The 23,897-nt window shown below is 55.1% G+C and overlaps 2 protein-coding genes across 2 annotated transcripts in view; both read right to left on the bottom strand.

Annotated features, from left to right (window-relative positions):
• Positions 1–10,466, bottom strand: part of WDR45B (WD repeat domain 45B) — a 30,814-nt gene extending 20,348 nt beyond the window's left edge. Inside the window, exons 1-2 of the mRNA XM_049776677.1 lie at positions 10,394–10,466; positions 10,093–10,167 (exon numbers count right to left, since the gene is read on the bottom strand). Of these exons, the coding sequence (XP_049632634.1) occupies positions 10,093–10,167; positions 10,394–10,460 (142 nt within the window). The 5' untranslated portion in view covers positions 10,461–10,466. The remainder of the gene's footprint in view (positions 1–10,092; positions 10,168–10,393) is intronic.
• Positions 10,467–13,320: 2,854 nt separating this feature from the next.
• Positions 13,321–22,535, bottom strand: RAB40B (RAB40B, member RAS oncogene family). Its single transcript, XM_049776765.1, has 6 exons — positions 22,375–22,535; positions 17,351–17,411; positions 17,118–17,178; positions 16,544–16,621; positions 15,144–15,366; positions 13,321–13,942 (listed from the first exon to the last, which is right to left on the bottom strand). Exons 1-6 carry the CDS (start codon positions 22,514–22,516, stop codon positions 13,671–13,673), a joined length of 837 nt encoding a protein of 278 aa, XP_049632722.1. The 5' UTR covers positions 22,517–22,535; the 3' UTR covers positions 13,321–13,670.
• Positions 22,536–23,897: the final 1,362 nt, after the last annotated feature.

A 23,897-nucleotide genomic window follows, 5' to 3' on the forward strand; every position in this document is an offset into this window, starting at 1 on the left:
ACTGAGCCTGGAGCCAGGAGTAACCCCTGAGCGCTGCCAGGTGTGACCCAAAAATCAAAAAAAAAAAAAAAGAAATAAGTGAAAGACCATGTGATTTTATTCACACACAGAGTATAAGTAACTAGAGCAAATAAACTAACAAAACCCAACAAGATAATATCCTGAACTCAATGCTATGGTTATCAGAGGGAAAGGGGAGGGGAAGAAATAAAGACCCATAGAACAGAACTGAAATTTTATCAGTGTGCGTGTGATGAATTATATACATACACATAAATGTTAAACCACTCAAATTCTATAATGTTGAAAATTAGTAAATCAAGAGAGGGCCCGGAGAGATAGCCCAGCGGCGTTTGACTTGCAAGCAGCCAATCCAGGACCCAAGGTGGATGGTTCGAATCCCGGTGTCCCATGTGGTCCCCTGTTCCTGCCAGGAGCTATTTCTGAGCAGACAGCCAGGAGTAACCATTGAGCACTGCCAGGTGTGGCCCAAAAACCAAAAAATAAAAAAATAAATCAAGAGAAAAATAGTTTATATTTGTTGCCGTAAAAAATGCGGGCCGAAGAGATAGCATGGAGGTAAGGCGTTTGCCTTGCATGCAGAAGGGCGGTGGTTCGAATCCCGGCATCCCATATGGTCCCCTGTGCCTGCCAGGAGTGATTTCTGAGCGCAGAGCCAGGAGTAAACCCTGAGCATCACTGGATGTGGCCCAAAAACCAAAAGGAGAGAGGGAGAGGGAGAGAGAGAGAGATTTGGGGCTGGAGAGATATTATGAGGGTAACTGCTATACATACAAATAACCTGGGTTCAATTCCTGGCATCTCATATAGTCCCCTGAACGAACACCTCCAGGAGTAAATACCTGAGTGCAAAGCCAGAAGTAAGCCCCAAGTGGACCCCTACCCCCAAAACGAGGAAACAGGCCAGATCGTGCAGTAGGTACAGTGCTTGCCTTGAATACAACTGACCCAAATTTGGTTCCTGAGTGGAGAAAAAGTACAGCAGAAAGGGAACTTGCAATATACAAGTCAATCTGGGTTTGATCCCAGGCAACCCATATGGTCCCCCCAGCCTTACCAGGAAGGATCCAAACAGAGCCGGGAGAAAGCCCTGAACCCTGCTTGCTGTGCCCCGCCTTCCCCCAAAAGGAGAGAAAACATAATACTCAGCATTAAGTTTTTGAATTTAATTTCCTATTTCTTTGGTGCCAAGGATCCAACCCAGTCTTATTCTTGAATCACTCAGTTTACCACACAAAGTTGCAATTTATATCAATCAGTAATCAGCAGTGAGAAAAGTGACTGGCTGGTAAAAATAATTAATTAGCTCTGGGTGCCAGAGCTAAGCGTCCTGGAGCCTGAAAAGTTTCTATGCATAAACCTGGACCACAAGGCAACCTAACAAGACAAAGAGAGGTGGTCCGGAGAGATAGCATGGAGGTAGGGCGTGTGCCTTGCATACAGGTCGGTGGTTCGAATCCCAGCATCCCATATGGTCCCCTGAGCCTGCCAGGAGTGATCTCTGAGCATAGAGCCAGGAATAACCACTGAGCGTTGCCAGGTGTGACCCAAAGAACAACAACAACAACAAAAAGTGTGAGGATAAGGGCCGAGTAATAGCAGCAGGTAGGGCATTTGGCTAGTAAGTTTTAGTCCCTGGCACCCAATATGGTCCCCCAAGCACCACCAGGTCAAATTCCAAAGTGCAGAGCCAAGAGAAAGCCCTGAGCATTGTTAGGTGTGGCCTAAAAACAAACAAAAACACAACAATGTGCACATCTAAATTAGTCTTTAACAGTATGAGGACATCTAAAAAATATTAATAACAAAACTTTAAAAAAGGGGCCAAGTGATAGCACAGCGGGTAGGGCATTTGCCTTGCATGCGGCCATCCCTGGACGGACCCAGGTTTGATCCCTGAGGGCTGCTGGATGTGACCCAAAAACAAAGCAAAACAAAAAATTTAAGTTCACAACTTGGTTTTGTTTTTTTGTTTGGGATATACCCAATGGTGCTCAGAGATTACTCCTGGTGGGCTTGGGGGACAATATGGGATGCTGGGGATTAAACTTGGATAGACTGCATGTGTCAGGCAAGTACCTTACCAGCTGTGTACTATTTCTCTGGCCCCAATTTTTTTTTTTTTAAAGAACATTTGATTTTTCTTTTAAGTTTTGGACCATATCCTGCAGCGCTCAAGGGTTACTCCTGGCAGGCTCAGGGTACCATATAGGATGCTGGGGATAGAACCCTTGTCAGCTGCGTGCAAGGCAAACGCCCTACTTGCTGTGCCATCACTCCGGACCTGAGAGTGATTAAAAAACAACACACTGCCTTCCCTTCCCCAACATCGTCCATGTTTCTCCTATCTATTGGGAATTGAAGACAAATAGTTAAAAGTACAATCACAGGACAACCCCATTTACCACTAATTACAAGATTTACATAAAATTGTCTGCCTTTCAAAAAAAACCAACCAGGGGGCCGGAGATAGCATGGAAGTAGGGCGTTTGCCCTGCACGCAGGACGGCATCCCAGATGGTCCCCCAAGTCTGCCAGGAGCAATTTCTGAGCACAGAGCCAGGAGTAACCCTTGAGTGCCGCCAAAAATAATCCAAATATGAAAATAAAGATAATATTTACATCAAGTGTTCAATCAACAGAAAAGATACTCAACAGCACTGTAAACATTAGAGAAATGCAGCTTAGAATCACCTCTTTTTGGACAACTTCAGAACCATCTCTACTAGGAGAATTGTTATTAACATAACACAAAATAACAAACGTTGAGCACAGAGGAAAAAGGAGCCTTTATGTTGGAGCAGTGAGGCATTCTGAAAACAAAAATAAAAACAGAACTATCTCTAAACCCAGCAATCCCGCTCCTTGGTGTAGATTCACAACAAGCCAAGAGTGGGAGCAACCCAAAGATAAACCAAGGGAGGAATGAGATAAAGGAATGTGGCCCATCCACTCAACAGCATTCAGCTGTAAAGGACAGAGATTGTGATATGCACTGGAGTCTGAGGAGACTGCAGAGAGAAAGAAACTGAAGGACACACTGACCCTCTTCATAGGAGGCAGAGACACAAAGTAGAATCGAAGGTGCCCTGGTCTAGGGGAAGGGGAAGGGAAAGGTATTAACTTTAATAAAGGTAGGGGCTGAAGCAATAGTATATAGCAGGCCTTGCACACAACCAACTGGGTTCAATCCCCAGAACCCTATATTGTCCCCTAATACCTGCTAGGAATGAGCCCTGAGTACAACTGGGTATAACCCCAAACCAAAACAAAGTAGAAATAAAGGCAGCTCAGTTTTTCAAGTGTTCTAGAGACTTGTGGCGGTGATGTTTGCACAACAGAGTGAATGTACTTTATGTAGCCCAACCGAACATGCTTTTGTTTTGGGGGCCATACTCAGCTGTGCTAGAGCTTACTCCTGGCAGGGCTTGGGATACTTACTATAGAGGGTGCTGGGGATCAAACCCAGGAGGCTGTGTATAAGACAAGCATCCTACCCACTAAAATTACCCCCACCTGAATTTTTTACAATTTAAAGTAATAAATTTCATGCTGACATTGTTGGATTTTTTTTTCTTTTGGGTCACACCCGACTCTGTTTAGAGCTTACCCCTGGCCTCTGAGCTCAGGAATCACTCCTGGTGGTACTCAGGGGACCACACAGGGTGCTGGGAACCGAATCCAGGATGGTCATGTGCAAGGCAAGCACCCTCTGGTTGTACTATAGCTCCGGGTCCTCATACTGACCATTCTTTGTTTTTGTTTTTGAGCCACAATGCCACAACCGGCAATACTCAGGAGACCATACATAACCCTAGGGATCAACCCTAGGTCCACCACTTGCAAGGCAAGTTGCCCTACCACTGAACTATCTCTGGCTCCTCACGTTGACCATTCTTTCCACAAATAACACCACCACCAAATGAATGCTGCCATTCAGAACCTTCTCTGTCCTTGAGTGTAACTACAGTTTCTTCTTTGTAGGTTCAGTAAGTTCTAGAATCAATTCTATTAAGATACTGCGAATTTGTTCATGAGGACTGTAAACTTTTTTTTTTTTTTTTTTGGTTCTTGGGACACACCTGGCAGTGCTCAGGGGTTACTCCTGGCTCTATGCTCAGAAATTGCCCTCGGCAGGCTCCGGGGACCATATGGGATGTCCTATTTGCTGTCCTTTTGCATGCAAGGCAAATGCCCTGCCTCCATGCGGGCTGTAAACATTTAACCAGGGGAGTCACCAGAGATTCTTAGCCAATCAGGCCATTAGTTCAGTATAAGGGCCTAAGGAAGCAATGCTGCAGCATCAGAGATACCAGGAATAACCTTATGGTGCTGAAGCTATTCAGGTCATACCCAGCATAGTTGGGGGAACCATGTGGTGCCAGGCGGAGTGTATGTCAAGCATGCACCTTATCCAACATTTTAAAATGATGGAGTTTAGGGCCCGGAGAGATAGCACAGTGGCGTTTGCCTTGCAAGCAGCCAATCCAGGACCAAAGGTGGTTGGTTCAAATCCCGGTGTCCCATATGGTCCCCCGTGCCTGCCAGGAGCTATTTCTGAGCAGACAGCCAGGAGTAACCCCTGAGCACCGCCGGGTGTGACCCAAAAACCAAAAAAAAAAAAAAAATGATGGAGTTTAAAAATCAACATCAAGGGCCGGAGAGGTAGGGCGTTTGCCTTGCATGCAGAAGGACAGTGGTTTGAATCCTGGCATCCCATATGGTCCCCCGAGCCTGCCAGGAGCTAATTCTGAGTATAGAGCCGGGAGTAACTCCTGAGCGCTGCCGGATGTGACCCCCCCAAAAAAAATTTTTTTTAGAGCTAAAAAATTTAAGAATTTTGGGCCGGAGCCCGGAGAGATAGCACAGCGGTGTTTGCCTTGCAAGCAGCCGATCCAGGACCAAAGGTGGTTGGTTCGAATCCCGGTGTCCCATAGGGTCCCCCGTGCCTGCCAGGAGCTATTTCTGAGCAGACAGCCAGGAGTAACCCCTGAGCACCGCCAGGTGTGGCCCAAAAACCAAAAAAAAAAAAAAAGAATTTTGGGCCGGAGCGGTGGCGCTAGAGGTAAGGTATCTGCCTTGCAAGTACTAGCCTAGGAGAGACTGCAGTTTGATTCCCAGTATCCCATATGGTCCCCCAAGCCAGGAGCAATTTCTTTCTTTTTTTTTTTTTTTTGGTTTTTGGGCCACACCCGGCGGTGCTCAGGGGGGGTTACTCCTGGCTGTCTGCTCAGAAATAGCTCCTGGCAGGCACGGGGGACCATATGGGACACCGGGATTCGAACCAACCACCTTTGGTCCTGGATTGGCAACCACCTTTGGTCCAGGATCGGCTGCTAGCAAGGCAAAAGCCATTGTGCTATTTCTCGGGGCCCCAAGAGCAATTTCTGAGCACATAACCAGGAGTAATCCCTGAGGGTCAACGGGTGTGGCCCAAAAACAAAAGAACAAACAAAAAGAGGTTTTAAAAGGGCAGTTAATTAGCCTGCCAGGAGCTATTTCTATGCAGAACCAGGAGTAACCACTGAGCATCAACGGGTGTGACCCCCCCCACCAAAATAAGTGTGTAAATAGCAATGGTCTCCAGCCTCTGAACCCTGACCCTCCAAATTTTTCTTGGGGAGGGGGGTTTACACCCAGCGGCCCACAGGAGTTACTCCTATCTCTGCGCTCAGAAGTTGCTCCTGGCAGGCTGGGGGGAGGGGGGGACCATATGAGATGCCGGGGTTCGAACCAGGGTCAGTCCTATGTTAGCCATGTGCAAGGCAAACGCCTTACCACTGTGCTATACCACTGTGCTATCGCTCTGGCCCAGTATGGGTTTTTTTTTTTTGGTTTTGGGTCTCACCCGGCTGTGCTAAGGGGTTACTCCTGGCTCCATGCTCAGAAATTGCTCCTGGCAAGCACGGGGGACCATATGGGACTCCGGGATTCGAACCGACGACCTTCTGCATGAAAGGCAAATGCCTTACTTCCATGCTATCAACACCTTACCTCCATGCTATGTCTACGGCCCGGCCCAGTATGTTTTAAGGGTTCCTTCTAGCACGTTCAGAGGACAAAGTGATGCTATGGATTAAACTCAGGTGGCTCATGCACGCAAAGCATGAATACTAGCTCTGTAGGCATACTCAGCGCTCAGTGACTTCTCATGGCTCATTCCTAGTAGTCTGGGCCATATGTTTTGCCAGCAATTGAACCAGGGTTAGCTGCAAGCAAGGCAAGAGTCTTTTTTTTTTTGTTTTTTTTTTTTTTTGGTTTTGGGTCACACCCGGCAGCGCTCAGGGGTTACTCCTGGCTCCACTCTCAGAAATCACTCCTGGCAGGCTTGGGGGACCATATGGGATGCCAGGATTTGAACCTATAACCTTCTGCATGAAAGGCAAATGCCTTACTTCCATGCCATCTCTTTGGCCCCAAGGCAAGAGTCTTAACCCTTAATTAACTATCTCTCCATCCCCAATTTTTTTTTTTTTTTTTTTTTTTTTTGGTATTTGGGCCACACCCGGTGGTGCTCAGAAATAGCTCCTGGCAGGCACGGGGACCATATGGGACACCGGGATTCGAACCAACCACCTTTGGTCCTGGATCGGCTGCTTGCAAGGCAAACGCTGTGCTATCTCTCCGGGCCCCCCAATTATTTTTCAATGAAATTCTTTAAATATAACTATTATACTACACAGCTTATTTTTACGTATATACCTTTTGTCAAGCAACCCTAAAAAAGGTCACATCAATTAAAACCGGTCTCATTAAATATTTTATTTATTTTGGGGGGGTCACACCTGGTGGTGCTCAGGGTTTACTCCTGGCTCTGTGCTCAGAAATCACTCCTGGTAAGCACGGGGGACCATATGGGATGCAGGATTCGAACATCCATCGGTCCTGGATCGGCTGCATGCAAGGCAAACGGCCTACCGCTGCGCTCTCTGCGGTCCCCCATTAAAGATTTTAAAACAGGCCGGAGCGATAGAGCAGAAGTAGGGAGTTTGCCCTGCACACAGCTAACCCCAGGGGACGGACCCAGGGGTTCCAGATAGGACCCCGGCATCCTATCTGGTGCCCCAAGCCTGCCAGGAGAGATTTCTGAGCACCGCTGGGTTTGATCCAAAACAAAACAAAACAAAAAGACTAAGACTGATCTTATCTTCATGCCATCAAATCATACCCAGTGTCCACCCCAATTCCTGCAAACTCATATATCTCCTACCACTGTCTAGTTTCTTTTCTTCGTTTTTTGTTTTCTTGGGTCCTCTACCTACCCACGTGTGGATGCCAAAGTAACATGAAGCAGTAGCCAGAGAGAGAAAAAGGAGGTGTGATACTGGGTGTGGCCCAAAAACCAAAAAAAAAAAAAAAAAAGAAAAAGGAGGTGATACTGCCCAACACAACCCATACAAGCACAGAGATTAGTCTGACTGCTGAGGTCTCGTACCAGTGAACAATGATGGGAGACCTCTAGACTGAGGCTAGTACGCTAAACCTGATGCAATACTGTGTCTCCTAACGCAGCTCCAGACTGTCCCTGGAGCCAACACTTCTGGGAATGGGCAGCGCTACTCCCAAGTTTGCTAAATGAAAAGCCACACCTTGGCATGAGGGCTGTGGGGAGTGCAACTCCAGTAAGAGTTGGAGTTGGAGTGCAACTCCAAGTAACCCCAGAAAGCCTCCCAGCTCCACATCCCTGGCACAGGAAGATTGGAGGGTCAATCGTGTAGTCTCCTTCCTCAGTGCCAGACATATGGGGGTGGGGAGGTTAACAGTCAGAGCCAAGATCCAGGAAGGCCCAGTGTAACTCGGGCACACTTCCTTCCTCACCAAGTAGGAATCAAACTACAGCAATTAAAAAGGAACAAGGTCAGGTCTGCCTGTTTCCTAATGCTGAGTTTTAAGTTGCCAAAAATGTCAAAGATGGACCTGCCACTGCATAGAGCTGAGTTACTAAGGAAAAAAAAAAAAAAAAAAAAAAAGCACACTATCAATGGGGCAAGTTACATTCACACTATAAAAACAAAACTAAGGGGCCGGGTAGGTGGCGCTGGAGGTAAGGTGTCTGCCTTGCAAGCGCTAGCCAAGGAAGGACCGAGGTTCAATCCCCCGGCGTCCCATATGGTCCCCCCATGCCAGGGGTGATTTCTGAGCACATAGCCAGGAGTAACCCCTGAGCGTCAAACGGGTGTGGCCCAAAAACCAAAAAAAAAAAAAACAAAACTAAACTAAAGCTTTAAGAAGAAAAACAGGGGCCGGTGAGGTGGCGCTAGAGGTGTCTGCCTTGCAAGCGCTAGCCAAGGAAAGACCGTGGTTCGATCCCCCGGCATATGGTCCCCCCAAGCCAGGGCCGATTTCTGAGCGCTTAGCCAGGAGTAACCCCTGAGCATCAAACGGGCGTGGCCCAAGAGAGAGAGAGAGAGAGAGAGAGACAGAGAGACAGAGAGAGACAGAGACAGAGACAGACAGAGAGACAGAGACAGAGAGATAGATAGAGAGAAAAGAAGAAAAACAATGCATGATCAAAAAACACAACTGTGACCTTTCACTTCAAACCAAATTGAGGGATAGCTGACCCAGATAAGACAGTTGTGCAGTGGCCATGAATACTTGTACCTCACGCATGCTTTGCCTACAGAAGGTCTGGAGATGGATCCTCTCAACACTACTGGGAGACCCTCCCACCCACCTTAGGGGTTCTATGTGGTAATGTCACTTTTCTTTTTTTTTTTTTGGTTTTTGGGCCACACCCGGTGACGCTCAGGGGTTACTCCTGGCTATGTGCTCAGGAGTCGCTCCTGGCTTGGGGGACCATATGGGACACCGGGGGATCGAACCATGGTCCGTCCTAGGCTAGCACAGGCAAGGCAGGCACCTTACCTTTAGCGCCACCGCCCGGCCCCAATGTCACTTTTCTTAAGTCCTGAATTTACTGTAAACATCTCATTAATTAGAAAGTAGTTCATAACTTTTTTGTGTGTGTGTGTGGTTTTTTTTTTGGTCACACCCGGCAGTGCTCAGGGATTATTCCTGGCTCCAGGCTCAGAAATTGTTCCTGGCAGGCATGGGGGACCATATGGGACGCCGGGATTCGAACGGATGACCTCCTGCATGAAAGGCAAACGCCTTACCTCCATGCTATCTCTCCGGCCCCATCATAACTATTTTTTAAGTTTCTAGGTTAATTTGAGTAAAAGTATCCTTAAAATTTTGCAAGTTGGGATATTTCAAAGTATTTTGTAAGTATGTATCTCAATAAAGAAAGACTGTTATTATTTCACTAGGCAACCAAAATAAAGTAAATACAAGCTTGGGGCCGGAGAGATAGCATGGAGGTAGGGTGTTTGCCTGCATGCAGAAGGATGGTGGTTCGAATCCGGCATCCCATAGGGTGCCTGGGGCCTGCCAGGAGGAACCCAACCCCTGAGCCTGCCAGGTGTGACCCGAAAACAGAAACTAGGGGCCGGAGAGCGAGCATGGAGGTAGGGTGTTTGTCTTGCATGCAGAAGGGAAGGGCAGTGGTTCGACTCCCCTCGAGCCTGTGAGGGGAGATTTCTGAGCGTAGAGCCAGGCAGAGCCAGGTTTACGTAACCCGAGCGCTGCCGGGTGTGACCCAAAGCGAGCGAGCGAGCAAACAAACAAACAAACAGTACAAGCTAGAAACTGGAGCCAGGAGTAACCTCTGAGCAGCGCTGGGTGTGGCCCCAACAAAACCCAAGAAAACGGAGAAAACAGCCCACGCTTGTCGTCCAGCGTCGCCAGCACTAGAGACACCTAAAGACGACACACGGGTCGCCAAGGGCCCGCCGAGCATCGCATCGCAGCGGCTCGTTCCCGCAGAGTCCGGCGCGGGAGAGCGAGGCGGAGAGTTGCATGCGGTCACCGAGGCGTGCGCCCTGCTCTGCTTCGTTCCCCCTTCCTCTCCGGAGAGCGGCCGGAGGGAGGGAGGGCGGGCGGCCCCGCGAGCACCGGCCAGCCCGACGTCCCCGCCGCCCGCCGGGAGCCCCGGCCCCGCGGAGGCGGAGGCGGAGGCAGAGGCGGGGGCGGGGGCGGAGGCGGGGGCGGAGGCCGGCGCCTGCCTACCTTGCTTCTCCTTCTCCTTGAGCGGGTCGGTGTTGTAGACGCGGAAGCCGTTCTCCATGCCGCAGGCGAAGCATCCTGGGCGGAGAGAAAGCCGCCGTGGCGTGACGGCCGCGGGCACGCAGGCCTGGAGGGGCGCGGGGCTCGGGGCCCCGGGAGGCCCGGCGGGGCGGGCAGGGCGAGGGGCGGCGGGCGGGCTGCCGGGACGGGCGCGGAGGACGGGACGGGGCGGGACGGGACGGGACGGGACGGGGCGGGACGGGACGGGCGCTCCGGGCGGCCCTTCCCTCCCCGCCCGGCTCACCGTGGTCCTGGTTGAAGCCGGCGTAGAGCAGCCCGTTGCCGTGCGGGTTGCACGGGAGGAGGTTCATGGCGCCGCGGGCGTCGCGTCCTCAGCGCCGCATCCCTCGGCGGCGCGGGCCGGGCCGGCTCCCTCGGACGCTCCCAGGCCGGCGCTCGGGCCCCGCGGCCGGAAGACACGCCTGCGCCGCGCCGCGCCGCGCCGCGCCGAGTGTGCGCGTGCGCGAGCGTGCGCGCGGGGCAGGCCGGGAGGAGACGGCGAGGGGCACGCGCGCGGGCGGGGCCGTCGGGGGCGGGGCCCGAGGGGCGGGCCCGGAGAGGCCGCGCAGGGGACCGCTTCCGAGATCAGCGCGCGAGGGGCGGGGCCGGGAGGGCGTGGGCGCTGTGGGCGGGGCCGAGGGCGGGGCGGGCCTACCGCTCCCAGGCCCGCTCCCTCCTTGGACAGGAGCCCAGGCGACCCGCAGTCCACCGGGGATGTTCTTTCCTGGGGCCCGGGCTCACTCCTGGCAGACGCGGGATCCTACCGGGCGCTCGTGATAAGCCTCCCAGTCACTGCAACAAAGCGAGCGCGCCACCCACCCTGCTCTCTCCGACCCACGGGTCCTTGTCGCTTGGAGAAGACAAATGGGAACTCGGGACTGCTCTGGGTTTCTAGCTTCCAGGCAAGTGCAAGTGCTCTGGGAGGGCAGTGTCCCTTGGCCCCTGTTAAAAACCAGCTTCCTTGGGCCCGGAGAGATAGCACAGCGGTGTTTGCCTTGCAAGCAGCCGATCCAGGACCAAAGGTGGTTGGTTCGAATCCCGGTGTCCCATAGGGTCCCCCATGCCTGCCAGGAGCTATTTCTGAGCAGACAGCCAGGAGTAAGCCCTGAGCACCGCCGGGTGTGGCCCAAAAACCAAAAAAAAAAAAAAAACCAGCTTCCTTGGTGATGGGTGGTGTAGGATGGACGTACAGGAGAAATCACTCGTTAACAGCCTTGTGAATCACAGAACCTCGATCATACTTTTGTTTTTTGTTTTTGGGGCCACACCCGGCGTTGCTCAAGGGTTCCTCCTGGCTCTGCGTTCAGAAATCGCTCCTGGCAGGATCTGGGGATGATGAGAATCGAACCAGACCTGTCCCTGGTCGGCCGCATGCAAGGCAAACACCTATTGCTCCAGCCCCTCAATCCATTTTTTGAGAGTTAAAAAATAAAACCAAACCCAGCTTCCTTTCTGTCCGAGGAAATCCTAGCGGGCGTTTTGACGGTGTAAGCCACAGAAAGAAAAGTTCTCCACTTTTACAACAACAGGCCAAGGGTCCCTGCAGATGCGTTCATTTTGGAGTGTATCCAACGGTTAAACAGGGTGAAAGGCATCTCACAGGTCATGACAGAGAAGCAAGGCTGCCTCCTCGGACAGTGATAGTACAGCGGGTAGGGCAGTTGCACGCACATGACTGAAAAGCTACAGGCTGGATGATGTCAACGTGGCCACGGGGAGCACAAGGCCCCTCCTCTCTGGGAGGAGTCGCTGCCCTCAGCCCCTGGGCTGATCCCGTATTTACTTGGAGGGATAACACTGTTGCAGGGCTGTTTTCCTTGCTCAAGGCAGACCCAGGACGGACCCAGGTTCGATTCCTACCATCCCATGTGCTCCCCCAAGCTTGCCAGGAGCGACCTCGGAGTGCCACCTGGTGTGTCCCAAAAACCAAAATAAAATAAATCAATACATTAAAAAAATCTCTTTGACAAAGCAGACCTGACCAAGCCTGCACCTGACATGTGCTTCCATGCCTGTTTGTCAAATTCCGGCCATCATTTCCTGGGGGGCCACAGAAGTATAGGGTCATGTCAAACATTTCCACTTTTGCTTTGAGGGCCACGCCAGGTAGTGTGCTGGAGTCACATGATGCCGAAGAGGGACCTGGATTTCCTGTGAGCAGAACCTGTCTCCAACCATGGGGCTATCCTGATGTTCCTCTCCTCGTGCCTGGACCTCCACGTCCAGTTTTCTATCCATACAGAACAGGCTCAGAAGCAGCTGAGTGGACAGGTTTGAGACCCTGCTCTGGGTCAACCCTCACTCCAGTGGTCTGAAGCCTGCACAGTCTGGTCCCCGGTGACTCACAGTAGACAGCCCTAAGCACAGCTGCCTCTGGGCACACACACACACCTCTGTGGGTCACACCAAGTCAACCCTGGACATACACGCCCCTCTGTGGGTCACACCAAGTCACAGTGGACAGCCATAAGCACGGCTGCCTCTGGGCAGACACACACACACACACACACACACACACACACACACACGCCCCTCTGTGGGTCACACCAAGTCAACCCTGGCAGGTAGACAAAGCCATGAGCAGTTTTCTCTGGGCTTGAATGGGTGTCATGCTGATACTCAGGCGGGGGGACCCCAGATACCTGCCTTAGAGTCCACTGGAACACGCTGCTGCTCTCTGGCCCTGCACAGCCCTTCTCTCTCCTGCCCTGACCAAACTGTGTCTCCAGGAACCGACAGGGCCTGAGCAAAGGGGCGCACCTGACAACATGGCGGATCCTCTAGCCAGGGCTGTGGCGTGTGCCCCGTTAGGGGTCGTCAGTGTTGGCACTGAGAGCTGTGAGTGGTCCTATGGACTCTTCCGAGACCCTGTGAGACCCCAGCGCCCCATCCCTGCCCCGCCCGTCCTCCCAGACACAGGTCAGTCCTGTGGCTGACACCCAGCAGTAGCTCCCAGAATGCTGACAGGGGAAGAGCAAGACCCAGTGCCCAAGCCCAGCTGGATGTTTTATTTTGAAAACCACTTTCCTTGGCCCAAGGGGGTGGCAGGGGAAGGGTCCACCTCATCCACCCCCATTTTCCCCGGGGGTATCCGTGTTCACTCAAATCCAAGACTTCTTTGGCATTTTCTTCCCTTAGCTTCCTGATTTGTAGACCATCTTATACAAAAAAAAAGTTTCCAGAAAAATATGCGTATAAATCACTCCTCAACCCCTAGACTTAGTGACAGCAGCTGTGCCCAGGTCTGAGTCCTCAAGTGGGGAGAGGTGGCAGAGGGTTGCGAAGATGCCGTCGGGACTGTCCTGGCATTCATCCTAACCCTGAAGTGACACTGGCCCAAGCAGGCCAGGTTCTGGTCCACACACACTGGGTTGATGTGCCAGTGACTCAGGCAGCCCTGGGCCTATGTAGACACACCCCAAGCACATTCACACATGTGTGGTGGGCCGCAGGGGGCTCTTGGCCCCAGTATGAGTGTTCTCTGGTGTGGGGCTCCATCCCTGCCGGGGAATAGAGGTGTCCTAGGAGACCCTGCAGCTGCTCCGGGTGCAGTGCTGCAGGGGACTCCGGGATCCACGGCTGGTCCTGGCCTTGCAGAAGTTGCTCCTCTTATGGCTCGGGTCGGCAGCCAGTGAGTAGGAGCGGCCATGCATCATCCTGGCATTGAGGCCGTTGGCCATGGAGAAGGACTTGAGGTGGCTTCGCAAGGCCATGGGGAGCGGCAGCTTGTCCACGAGGTGCACAGGCGTGCAGGAGCCCACAGCTCGGCAACACAGGTCCTGGAGGCTCAGGACTGGGGGGGTGGGAAGGTGGGTTGAGTCCCCACCTCCTCTTGCCCGGGTTCCAGGATGGGAGGATGAGAGGATCAGACACAGGATGTCATGTGCCCCACACCCACACCCGAGACTAGCCATTCCTCTCCCTGGGTGTCACTGCTGAACATGGGACACAGGCCCAGGAGGTCCCTGGGACTGATGTGACTAGGAGACAGACTGCCGAGACCAGCTGTATGGCCAAAAAGTTCAGCAGCATCCTGGGACTCGCCTTTCACTGAGCAGCAGGTTTCCTGTGCAGGGCAAAGGTCCCTCCCAGGGACCCCCTCAATCCCTGCAGGAGGCAGGTAGGCGAAAAAGAGACCCAAGGGCAAGTTTCACAAACACATGTTTGCAGACCTACCCTTGGTGTGTGGGGAAGAGGGAACCACGAGGAGAACCTTTGAGCTGTGTCACCTGAAGGGGCAAGTCTGGGGAGGGTAAACGGTGTGGGCACAGGGCTTGCTGCTGATGGCAAGTGTGTGGGGCCCCAGGAGCATGGAACAGCATAACAGTCTGACCCCCTGACCACTGCAAAAAACAGCAGAGACCTTACCCAAAATATTCCACAGGAAGACTGTGGCCAGAGAACAAGCAGGTAGAAGAATGTTCTCTTGTTCTATGGTCAGGGAAATGCGGGTAATGGAGACAGACATCACCTAAGGCCAGAGTCATCGAGGTGGAAAAGCACCCCTGAAGGGAGGGGCCACAGGCATGGCCAGAGGATGGGAGTCAGGGCCTGTGCAGAGACCAGGAGCAGTTTTGGGGTTCAGGGAGCATCTGAGGAAGGGAAACCCCTCGCCCAACGAGAGACTAGCCCGCTCTGGCCACCATTCGTGCTGGGTGGAGGAAGGACAGAAGACACGGGGGACGCTCATTCACAGGGAGGGCCCATAGAACTGAGGCAGAAAGGGGCTCCAAGTCGGGCTGGGGCAGAGAGCACCAGCTGAAACAGTGCCAGGGCTCAGCCATGTGGAGCTATTCAGCACCAAGTCCGCACACACGCTCCTCCCGCAAGCTCTGTCTGTGCCATGAGAACGCTGCCTTCGTGGCAGGTTAGGCACAGTACCAGTGGCATCCCCATGTCTCACCCTTGGATCAGCACCTTTGTCCCCCCCAGCCCTGGCCCTCGGGAGCCCTGATGCTTCCTTTGAGGGCACCCTGGGGACCCGGGCTCCCTACCTTTGCTTGGCCTCCAGAGCCGGTCCATGCCGTGCCTGAGCAGCACTGTCCTGGCCAGCTCTGTGAAGGACTCTGTGATGTTGAAGTCACACAGCGGGCTGACTTCGAAGAAGGTAACCCCAAGGCGCTGGGCATAGGCCTGGGCCTGCTCTGTGGGCACCTGCCGCTTGAAGGCCAGGTGCAGGCGGTTGCCCACCAGGATTTTAGGGACGCCAGGGGCATGCTGAAGGGCCAAAGAGAGGCAGGAGAAGTGGGTGCCCTGAGAGGAAGCGCACCCCTCCACCTCACCCACCCAGCACCTCTGGTGTCCTCGTGTGGAACTGGCACCTTTATGGTTGGGGTTGATTAAGGGAAGCCATGTGCTGGCCCTCACCACTCACCTGTTCATGAGGTGAAGAGGATGCGCAGCATGAAGAGGGACTTGGCCAGAAAACGGAGGGATGCCGAGGCCCTTGGATCTGGGGGAGGCGGGAGCGGCCCCTCCTGAAACTTTGTTTTTGGTGGTTTTTTTTTTTTTTTTTTTGGTTATTCAGGCCACACCCATTTGATGCTCAGGGGTTACTCCTGGCTAAGCGCTCAGAAATTGCCCGTGGCTTGGGGGAACCATATGGGATGCCGGGGTATCGAACCACGGTCTCGATCTTTCCTTGGCTAGTGCTTGCAAGGCAAACACCTTACCTCTAGCGCCACCTTGCCGGCCCCGAAACTTTGTTTTGTTGTTTTTATGTTTTTTTCTTTGGGGGCCACACCTGGTAGTGCTCAGGGATTCCTCCTGGCTCTGCAGTCAGAAATTACTCCTGGCAGGCTCGGGGAACCATATGGATGACGGGGACAAATTCAGCCATCGGCGTGCAAAGCAAATGCCCTCTTTGCTGTGCTATCACTCTGGTCCCACCTCTTGACACTTTGTGAGGGGGGGGGGAACACAGACTTGACAACCCTGATCTTGGACATCACTGTGCCAGAATTTGGAGAGAAAGTGCTGTCTGATTTGGATTCGCTTTGGTTTGGTTTCAGTTTTGGTTTTTGGGCTCTACCCGGCGGTGCTCAGAGGTTACTCCTGGTTCTGCGCTCAGGAACCACCCCTGGTAGAGCTCAAGGGAACCCTGTTGAATGCCAGGGTGTTGAACCGAGTTGGCCAAGGGCTAGACAAGGGCCTTTCCTGTTGCGCTGTGTATCACTCAGGCCCTGAGGATGTGCTGTCTGAAACCTCAGCAGTGGCCTCTGACAGCTGCGGGTTTGGTTCTTCGGGTTTTGGTCCAGCTGGCATGACCCAGGTCTTTACCCACCCTGAGCCACTAGCGACTAGACCTCCAATGCTGGGCCATTGGGCCACTCCTTGGTTGGGCCTTGCACCCACCCCTACGCACCCCCAGCACACACAGGGTTCTGAGCCCCACCTCGTCGATCTCCTTGATCCACCGATCGATGCCGTCAAAGGACCAGCGGTTTGCGATGTCGTAGACCAAGATCACGCCCTAGGGGAAAGGACCATGCTGACCTGAGGGTGGACAGATGAAACTCGAGGTATGGACCGAGCGTGTGCGAGGGCTAGACTTGGACCATCTGAGCAGTCACTGCATTGCGTTGACCAGAGCTCAACATGGGGCTGCAAAAGCTCTCACAGCCACGCCACTAATCGGTCCTCTCCCGTGGAGGAACCCGCTTGCTGGGGACCTGAGCCCATCCCTCAGGCCTATGGGCTGTGGGGATGTCAAGGAGTGTGCCATAGGGCTGATGATATCTTCCAGAGCAGAGTCCACCCACCTGTGCACACACGTGAACACACACACACACACACACACACACACAGACACATGTGTACCAGCACACCTGCTTCCCTCATACTGAGGGAGGTGCCTGCACTCAGGCACCAGTGGCGCCAGTGCCCGTGCTAGTTAGTCCCCACCACTCCTTGGAGCACCACACAGCACATTCTAAAGACCCGGGCTCAGCAGACACCCCGGGAGTTACCTGTGCGCCCCGGGAGTAGGAGCGGAATATGGTACAGAATCTCCCCTGGCCCGATGTGTCCCTGGAAAAGATGTTGCAGGTGCGTGAGCAGAGATCCTGGGGCTGCCTGTTTGCTCCGCCCTGCGGCAGCCACCAAGAGCCCAGAGCCCGTTTCCCCCACCCTTCCTCGTGGCCAGCACCAGCCCTGCACCCCAGGGACAGCCCCATGCCTCAGGAGAGCCAGGGACACTCACCACAGCTGCAGCTTCACACGGCGGCCATCCAGCAGGATGGTGGTGGTCTTGTAGTCAATGCCTGCCCAAGGGAAGAGGACGGAGGATCGGACAGTGCAGGAGGGGCACGCAAGAATGAGGACCTCACAGCAAGGACCCCCCAGATGAGGACCCCACAGTGATGACCCTAAGCCCCACAGGGAAGGACCCAGCACTCCACAGGTTAGGACCCCGAAGACCACAAGTAAGGACCCAGCACCCCAGGTGAAGACCCCTGCCCCCAGGTGAGTTCTAGCGGTTCCACAGCTGACTTCAAAATGCTTCTTTCCCTCTTGAGATGTATTTTTTTTGTTTTTGTTTTTGGGCCACACCCAGTAACGCTCAGGGGTTACTCCTGGCTATGTGCTCAGAAGTTGCTCCTGGCTTGGGGGACCATATGGGACACCGGGGGATCGAACCGCGGTCCGTCCAAGGCTAGCGCAGGCAAGGCAGGCACCTTACCTTTAGCGCCACCGCCCGGCCCCCCCTCTTGAGATGTAAAGATTCTCCATGTCTATGCAAATCAGCAAACAAGTTCACTGAGAATTTATTATTTAAGCTGGGGATAAGTTTGGCCTCAGCCAGAGAAATCACACACACACACACACACACACACACACACACACACATGCATGCACACGAGTCCCTTGAGCAACTGATCACTCAGCAGTACTTCTTCTCTATGTGACTTACAACACTGGCACTTTGGGTTTTGGTTTGGGGTCACACCTGGGGTGCTCAGGGGCTTCTGACTCTGCTCATGGACTGCTCCAGACGGTGCTGAGGGCCTCAGCAGTTCCGAGACTGAATGTAGCTCTGATATGGAAACCAAACCTGGGTTCCAGCTTTCTGAGCATCTCTTCATTTCTGAGTGGTCCTCCCAAAGACCAATGCATGTGGGTCAAAACAAACCAAATTCCCTGTACGTTTAACTGAACAGGAACCTTTCCTTTGGCTATCCAAGTAAAAGTGAAACCCAGGAAAGTGTCCAGAACAAAGCCCCTCGGACTGTTCCTGGAGTGAGTCAGAACAACAGAGGCAAAGTTAATTTTAGCCTGTTACAGGGAGCCAGACGTGGAGGCTGCAAAGCACGCTGAGCTCCAGGGAGGAATAAATAACTTAGTGATCTATTTCTACACCCCCGTCACCTGCCCACATCTAGCTCAGGGAGTGCCCACGTGTGGGCCAGAGAGGACAGAGGGCACCCCAGATGGACCCCGAGCCTGTCAGGAGCAATTCCTGAATGCAGATTAGGTACAATCCTAGTGCCGCCAGGCGTGGCCAGAAACCAAAGAGGAAAGGAAAAGAAAAAGAAATCATGGGTTAGAGTGATAGATAGCACAGGAGGAAGGGCATTTGCCTTGCACTCAGCCAACCTGGGTTCAATCTATCTCCAGCATCCCATAGAGCACAGTCAGGGTCGACCCTGACCACTACCGGGTGTGGCTCAGAAACCAAAGAGCAAAGGAATAATGAAGAATCACTTCAAGGGGCATTTGCCTGGCACAAGAACGAGCTGGCACAGACCTGGGTTCGATTCCCAGCATCCTATATAGTCCCCGAGTCTGGCAGGAGCAATGACAACTGAGTGAGAGCCAGGAGTAATCCCTGAGAACCATTGGGTGTGGCCTAAAAGCAAAACAACAACAAAACCACTTCCAAACCTCCACATTTGCATAGCTGACTTGAGAAGTGTCTCATGTTGAACTAGAACTTCAGAAAGCAGGCAGGAGCTAGAGCTAGGGTAGTGGGAGCAGGAGTCCCTCTGGGTAGGTAGGAAACATTCTAGCATGTTAGAACTGGGCTGAGCTGAGCTGTTCCAACTGACTTGTGACTCTCCTGAGACAGGCAAGTAAGTGCTGTCCCTGTCCCACCTGTCCTGCCATGCCCAGCTTCCTGAGGACCTGCTCTCAGAGCTAGGGGTCCTCGCAGGGACATGGGCTGGGGTGCAGCCTGAGTGATGGAGGGAGCCCTTGGGGCCAGATTCCACAGCCCACCTGAGATGTGTTAAAGACAGACTCATCCAGGGAAAGGAATCCACACTGAGAGGAGTCCAGCCACCCTCTTCTCCCTGAGATTTATTTTCTATGAAGTATGGGGGGGGGGACTGGAGCCCCAGATGGGGGAGTGGGCTGGGAGCCTCTATCTCTGCCCTGGTGGGCACCTCTCAGGGCCTGCCGCCTCCCCACGTGGTCCCCACTGCCTGGGCGCTCTGCCCCCAGCTCGTGCAGAAGATGTGGCCATGTCCTCCTACTCAGTGCTCAGGTAACAGGAACTGACTGCTCTTCCCAGAGCCTTGAATCTCTGAATCACAGATTCACTACCAGGTCTTAGGGCCCCTTTTAGTTCGGAAGTACTGCATCTTGGCTCAACCCTGTCAGGAAAGTGTCTCATGTGTCCGTGTGTCCCTCCCTCCATCTTCTGGGGCCTGAGCAGGACACCTAGGAGCAGACTGTATAAAGTCTCAGGTGTGAGGCCTCCTGCTGCCACCAGGGAGCCTGTAGGGGGTGCTGTCCAGGGCTGGGGCTGGGGTCTCCTCGGGGTCCTCACTCAGGAGCACCCAACAGCAAAGGAGGACTCTTCCAGTTAGATGGAAGAGTCCTGGGTCCCCCTGGACACTCAGCACTCAGGGTCTTTCCCTCACTTGCTTGGTCCCTGCACTGTCAATGATGGGGTACAGAGGGACCTTCCCCTCACCTGTACCAGTCATCCCCACACCCTCTAGGCTAGGGATCTCAAACTCACGGCCCCCGGGGCCGGCGAGGTGGCGCTAGAGGTAAGGTGCCTGTCTTGCAAGGGCTAGCCAAGGAAGGACTGCGGTTCGATCCCCCAGCACCCCATATGGTCCACCCAAGCCAGGGGCAATTTCTGAGCGCTTAGCCAGGAGTATTCTGTGGAGAATTCTGAGGAGGCCCACTGGGTCTGAGCAAGCTTTTCCGAGGATTTTCCACAGCCAGTGGACTTTCGGGGAAGCAGGTTTCCCAGGCTTGTGAAGAACTCTGTGGATGGCCTGGAAGGGAGCATGGCTTGTGGGCCAACTGTACTCCTCACTCATGTGCGCCCCAAAGGGGCAGGCCCCCCAGTGTGCAGGGGCCTCAAGCAAAACCTCACCAACAGGCCAGCAGAGACCAGAGAGGGGTCATCAGGGGCCCTCTCTACAGGAAGTTAGAGGTGACGCCCACTCTGGGGATGTTGGGAGGGACCAGTCCTTGCCGCAGGGCAGGGTTGAAGGCCTGATGCTGAGGGGACTTCCATGGTATCAATCTGTTTTGTTTTGTTTTGTTTTTTGGGCCACACCCGTTTGATGCTCAGGGGTTACTCCTGGTTTAGCACTCAGAAATTGACCCTGGCTTGGGGGGACCATATGGGACACCGGGATCGAACCACGGTCCTTCCTTAGCTAGGGCTCGCAAGGCAGACACCTTACCTCTAGCGCCACCTCAACAGCCCCCATGGTGTCAATCTGTAAGTGGCTGTGGTGGCTTTATGTTTTTTTTTTTGTTTGTTTGTTTTGTTTTGGGGCCACACCCAGCGGTGCTCAGGGATTACTCCTGGCTCTGTGCTCAGAAACCCCTCCTGGCAGGCTTGGAGGGCCATATAGGATGCTGGGAATCAAAACAGGGTCCATGGGGTTGGCCTCGTGCAAGGCAAACAGCCTACCTATCACTCCAGCTCTACACTGTTAAACTGTAAATGGTTGTGGCGATTTAGCACTGTTAATCTCTAAGTGGTTGCTGTGACGTCGCACCGTGTCCATCTGCTCTGGCTGTGCAGTTACACGCTCGCTCGGAGGAGCGGCTCCCCAGCGTCCCTCCCCACCTCCATCTGGACTGTGGGGGTGTGTGGAGGAGTAGGAGCAGCTCAAAGGCAAAGGCACCCCACAAGCAGATGAGTTGCCTTGGGGTGCTTTTCTGTGGCAGAGGGCTGCGGGGGAGCTTGGGAGAAGCCAACCCTCCCTCTCAGCTCCCTGATCTGGGGGAAGGGGTTCTCTGAGAATGGATCCACTCTTACAGAGAACTCTGGGGGCGCTCGGAAAAGTGTCACTGTTCCTACTGGCTCCTCGGAACAATGACAGAAACAGGGAGATTTCCTGGGGTGGGGGGCAAGGGCAGCCTGGGCGAGGAGGACCACGGACTCCGGCCTCAGCACTGAGGGTCGGGAGCGACTCTGTCCTCAGAGAAGTAAGGGCCAGACTGAGCCAGAGTGGGAAGGCCTGAGGGTCTGAGGAGGGGCATCTTGGCTCCTCTCCCCAAGGGCCTTTTCTTCCCGGAGGGAAAAGAGGCAGATGGAGAGGGCCCCCCCCCCCAGAGGCGGCTGCAGATTGGGGGGAGAGGCCACTCTGCCGGGTCCCCGGGGCAAGTCCTTGTGGGGCGGCCCCGCCCAGGGCCCCTCTTTCCCCCAGACCCTGTCCGGGTCCCTCCCTCCTACGACCGGGCTGTCTTCAGAGGGTGGCCCGGGGCAGCAGTGCACAGGGTGGAGACCCGGGCCTGTCCACCTGCTGGCCGTGGGCCTGAAGTCAGCGCTGAGCAACTCCACAGGACATGTGGAGACAAGTCCACACCGTCCTGGGCCGGGTCTCGGCACCCTCCTGGCCTCCTGGCCCCCTCGGCCGCCCATTCCGGTGGCACCGACACCCGGCGGGTGGACACAGGACACAGGACTGTGCTCCAGGAGAAACAGCACTCTGGGTCTGCGCTGGTTAGAGCCCCCCGGCGGGCGTCTCTGCTGGGCTCGTGGGGACCCCCAAAGCCCGCTCCTTGACACTTTGGGGCACCTCGGTCCGCTTCCCGCCAGGCGGGACCCCCGGCGGCGCGTCTCCCCCGTTCCAAGAGCGGGCCTCGTCGGAGGCGATGGGGGGGAGGAGGCAGGACGGCGGTGCTCCCACTACAGCGCTCGGGCCCCACCGCGCCCCCGCTGAGCGCGCAAGCTTGGGCCCTCGGGGCTCCGGAGCCCCCGGCCGGGCAGCGCCGCCCTCGCGCCCCCGCTGCGCCCCGTGCCGCGCTCACCCGCCGGGTGTCCGTACGGGGACTCGGCCGCGCCGTCCTGCAGGCTGGCCAGGATCTCGCCCTTGCCCACGTCACTGTCGCCCACCAGCAGGAACTTGAGCAGGAAGTCGTAGGCGCGCACCGGGCTGCCCAGGCCGCTCATGGTGCCCGGCGGGACCCGCCCGGGCCGCGGGACTCGGGGATCTCTCTCTCTCTCTGCCCGCCGGGGCGTCGCGGGCTCGGCTCCTGACAGCGCCCGCCCCCGCCTGCAGCCATTGGTCCGCGGCGGTTGCTAGGGCGCCTTCCGACGCTCATTGGCTGAGGGCCCCGTCCATCTCGCCCCCGGCTCCGCCCCCAGGGCCGAGCGCGCCCGTCCGTCCCGGGAAAATGCGGCCGCCGCGGCCCATGAGGCGCGAGAGGCGGGCTCTGGGGCGGGGCTGTGGGCGGGGACAGTCGCCCGCGGCCAATGGGAGCGGCGCGGGGCGGGGCCCGGCGGTCCAGGGGCGGGGCTCGCGCTGGCGCCGCCGCGTGGACCCGGGAGCCGGCCCCGGAGCTGCCAGGCGGGTCCCGCCCCCGAGCAGGATCCGAGGGCGGCTCGCCGTCGTGCGTGGGTGCTCGCGCCCGGCTTGGCCCTTGCGCACGTGTTCGTGTCCGTGCGCGGGTGAACGCGCTCGTGCGTGTCTCCGTGCTGCGCTGGGCCGTGCCCGGGCCTGCACGTTGCCGCGGGGAGAGCAAGGGCGCTGGGGGCGGTGGCCAGTCCAGAGTCGGTCAGTGCAGTGGTCAGGCCAGCGGCCAGCGGGCGCACGTCCCACGACCCCAGCGGGACTTCGGGGCACGGAATCCTGGCTCGTTGCCCCGGAGCACCCAGCCTCCGGGATTCCTCCGGACACTCCGCACAACTGGGGTCCTGCGTGGAGCAGGGTGCTGCCCCAGGGGTAGCCCCACTCCACCCCTTTTACCTTTTACCTGGTGCCGGGGACGCGCCACTGCACTCCGCAGGAACCCCACTTCATTGGAAACAGGCGAGGAGGGAAAAGTGGAAGAATAACAGGCCGAAGAGATGGTGAAGCAGTCACGGTGCTGGCCTTGCATAAAACCCTTCCCTGGACTGGATCCTCGGCACCCCAGAAGGTTCCCTGAGCCCTGTCCGAATGATTCCTGAGCACTGCCAGGTGTGGCTCAACCCTCCCCCCACATCCAATTGTTCGTTTGGTTTTGGTGTTGGCCACACGTTTCGGTGCCCAGGGGTTATTCTTGATTCTATATTCAGGAATCATTCCTGGTGGGCTTGGGGGACCATATGGGCTGCCCGGGTAGAACCCAGGCCAGCTGTCTATGGGACAGTCTGGTCATGGACGTCAAGTTCTTTTCCTCCTGAGCGATGTCCAGCCTGAAGCAGTCTTTTGAGTGGGGCTACACACCTGGTGGCGCTCAGGGATTGGTCATGGCCTTGCACTCAGGGACTTGCAGCTTGGAGACCATATGAGATCCTGGTGGTCAAACCCAGGTCATCCGTGTACAAGGCATGCGCCTTCCCCGCTGTA

The sequence above is a fragment of the Suncus etruscus genome, chromosome 1 (genome assembly GCF_024139225.1).
Source record: "Suncus etruscus isolate mSunEtr1 chromosome 1, mSunEtr1.pri.cur, whole genome shotgun sequence".
NCBI classification, from domain to species: domain Eukaryota; kingdom Metazoa; phylum Chordata; class Mammalia; order Eulipotyphla; family Soricidae; genus Suncus; species Suncus etruscus.